General features: G+C 48.2%; 1 protein-coding gene across 1 annotated transcript in view; it reads right to left on the bottom strand.

The window, feature by feature from the left end:
* T265_02287 (hypothetical protein) overlaps nt 1-2,085 on the bottom strand; it is a gene marked incomplete at both ends in the record, with an annotated part of 89,853 nt that extends 87,768 nt beyond the window's left edge. The window contains one exon of the mRNA XM_009166491.1: nt 2,066-2,085. Coding sequence (XP_009164755.1) covers nt 2,066-2,085 — 20 coding nt within the window. The remainder of the gene's footprint in view (nt 1-2,065) is intronic.
* Nucleotides 2,086-2,739: the final 654 nt, after the last annotated feature.

Raw genomic sequence — 2,739 nt, 5'->3', positions numbered from 1 at the left:
GAATCCACACGGATCCTGCTATAGCGCACGTCTTTAGGCGCTGCTACGGCCGAGAAACCTGGCCCGCTCGAGGTTCGCCCAGAATTTCGGGACGCTTGCCGGTTCGACATCACGGCGAGATCTGATTGGTCAACAATCTGGACCCAACAGCCAATCATGACCCAGAATTTGCCAAGTGCCGGTTGCCAATGGCGCATCCAGAACGCGTCAGAACTTCCAGAAGGTTATAACCGCTTACGCTATATATACGAAGCGCTGTACAGCTGTTCTTGACTTCGTTTTGGGCATTAATAAACCCTGTGCACCTTTGGTGGTTGTTTTGGCGTGAACGCTAGCTTGGGAGGCTCAGACCGAGGACTAAGCTGAGGAAAATACCGTTACTAATGGGTTGTATGCTAGCTAAGTGTCAGTATGCGTTATCTGTGAATTGGTGTCTACTATGGTGACGAAATCAATGCCGCCACCGATGCCTGGCTACATCTGAAAAAATCGTTTGGCTCTAGAACCCTTTCGGTGCCTACCTGCCATGCCATCTGTAGGTTGCACGACGGCTGGGATGCTGCCAGTTTNTCATGACCCAGAATTTGCCAAGTGCCGGTTGCCAATGGCGCATCCAGAACGCGTCAGAACTTCCAGAAGGTTATAACCGCTTACGCTATATATACGAAGCGCTGTACAGCTGTTCTTGACTTCGTTTTGGGCATTAATAAACCCTGTGCACCTTTGGTGGTTGTTTTGGCGTGAACGCTAGCTTGGGAGGCTCAGACCGAGGACTAAGCTGAGGAAAATACCGTTACTAATGGGTTGTATGCTAGCTAAGTGTCAGTATGCGTTATCTGTGAATTGGTGTCTACTATGGTGACGAAATCAATGCCGCCACCGATGCCTGGCTACATCTGAAAAAATCGTTTGGCTCTAGAACCCTTTCGGTGCCTACCTGCCATGCCATCTGTAGGTTGCACGACGGCTGGGATGCTGCCAGTTTGCCCAAGCCTAGAGAGGGGAAGTCGAGAGGCAGAGGTCGGTTTCAAACCACATTACTTTCTGTCAGTGAACTCAAGCTCTAACCATTTGAGCTATCTGACTACATCTAACCTGCTTTCCATTTTTATGTGACAGGAAATGTGGCAGCTGGAACTAGTGCATCATTTGTACAGTGCTTACATCTGGTAAAATGATTGGGTAAAGATTCGAAGTCATCTCAGCCTGATGTAGTAACGATAGGGACCTTCGAAAAGCAGTTACATTCAGTATGGACTTATGAGACTAGCAACACCCTGTTATTTTTGTGATGAATACGTTGTCCACACCAACAAATGGTGCAGTAGATGCAACCGAAAGGTCCATGAAGAATGCTGGCGAGACAACTCCAGTAGTTTCCACAAACAACGATGTAGCACAAGACGGACTGAGAACAGTGACAACTACAGTCGGAACAAAGCCCCCTGGTCGACCAGCGTTTGTCACAGTGCACACAGACGGTGCACCGGTTCCCTTTCGAACCCCACACTGAGATAAGACTGAATCTGGAACATAAATGGAACATCAATTAAACACATGAATGGCAACGTTTCTAATGCACCGAGTGAAGCCTCGAGACTGACTGGTGAGCTGGAATGTGTCATGAAATCCAATTGTGCTCGCTGTCTGACCAATCTTCCAGGCCTTGGTTGGGTTTTTGGTCCGAAGCTTTTGCAATCGCCACACCTTCTCGATTTTATGGTCGCCACAATTTCAGCCAAATCTGAGGCCATTGCGAACGCAAACAGTATAACTGCTGTCAGCGTGTTCCGACGTTCATTTCAAGCTCAACGTTATCTTTCCCAGAATATAACCGACAAACTGCAAAAATGCATCCGCGATCTTCATCATTCACGTAAAGTACGATCCCAAGAAGAACCGGAAGCAGGGTAGGAGAATGCTGTGAGCGAGTTGCGGTGGATTAGCGATCTACTCTTACTTGAAGGACGTGCTGCAAGGTCGCAGGTATGAGAGCGTCACAGGTACCAACTTCAACCAGCAGATAATGACCGCATAGTAGAACCATCGGGGTAATCACACGCACCTTCGAGCCCGAACATACATGGAAACCCAGTTCAAATTTGAACTGTTAACAGGCCACTGATCAATATCTTCAATGATGGGGTGATCATTTAATCTCAATAGTACTGCGGACGATTATTCACGTCGGCCGCGTGTTGACGAAGAAAAATGGCTATAGGAATGTTCTGTAGTGGCTTCGCGGATTCACGGAGCGAGGCTTTTGCTCAAGTTTCCCGGGTCGGTTTTGTTCTTGTCGGTCAGTGGCTGTCGTTCATCTGAAAGACACAAGCAAAAACGGGTGTAGCACTGCTCTTTATGTTCTCAGCGCAGGGCAGTATGCTTACCAGCGCGAGGATTTGCATTAATTAATGTCTAGTAGTGCTTCGAACTGGGTTCCAGGAGGAGCGTGGATAACCGTTAGAGGAAGGTCATTCCACCCAGTTACTACCCGAAAGGAGAAAACGCTTTGCTTAATGAATGTGTGCACTCTGAGCTTGAAAATCTTCTAACTACGTTCCCACCGTGTGTTTGTTGGGTAAACGGTGAAAAACCTGTTTGCCAAGCTTTGTTCAAACAGGGCATAAGTAAAAATTAGGCCCCCTCGGAGGCGACGGTACTCCAGGGGAAAGAGCCCAAGCATCGCGAGACGCGTTTCGTAGTCCACGGATTTGAGCCCGGCAACCATTCTCGTAGCCA

This window comes from Opisthorchis viverrini, assembly GCF_000715545.1.
Source record: "Opisthorchis viverrini unplaced genomic scaffold opera_v5_26, whole genome shotgun sequence".
Lineage (NCBI taxonomy): Eukaryota > Metazoa > Platyhelminthes > Trematoda > Opisthorchiida > Opisthorchiidae > Opisthorchis > Opisthorchis viverrini.
The sequence above is the reverse complement of the archived record's forward strand: the minus strand, read 5'-3'. Positions and strand labels throughout refer to the sequence as shown.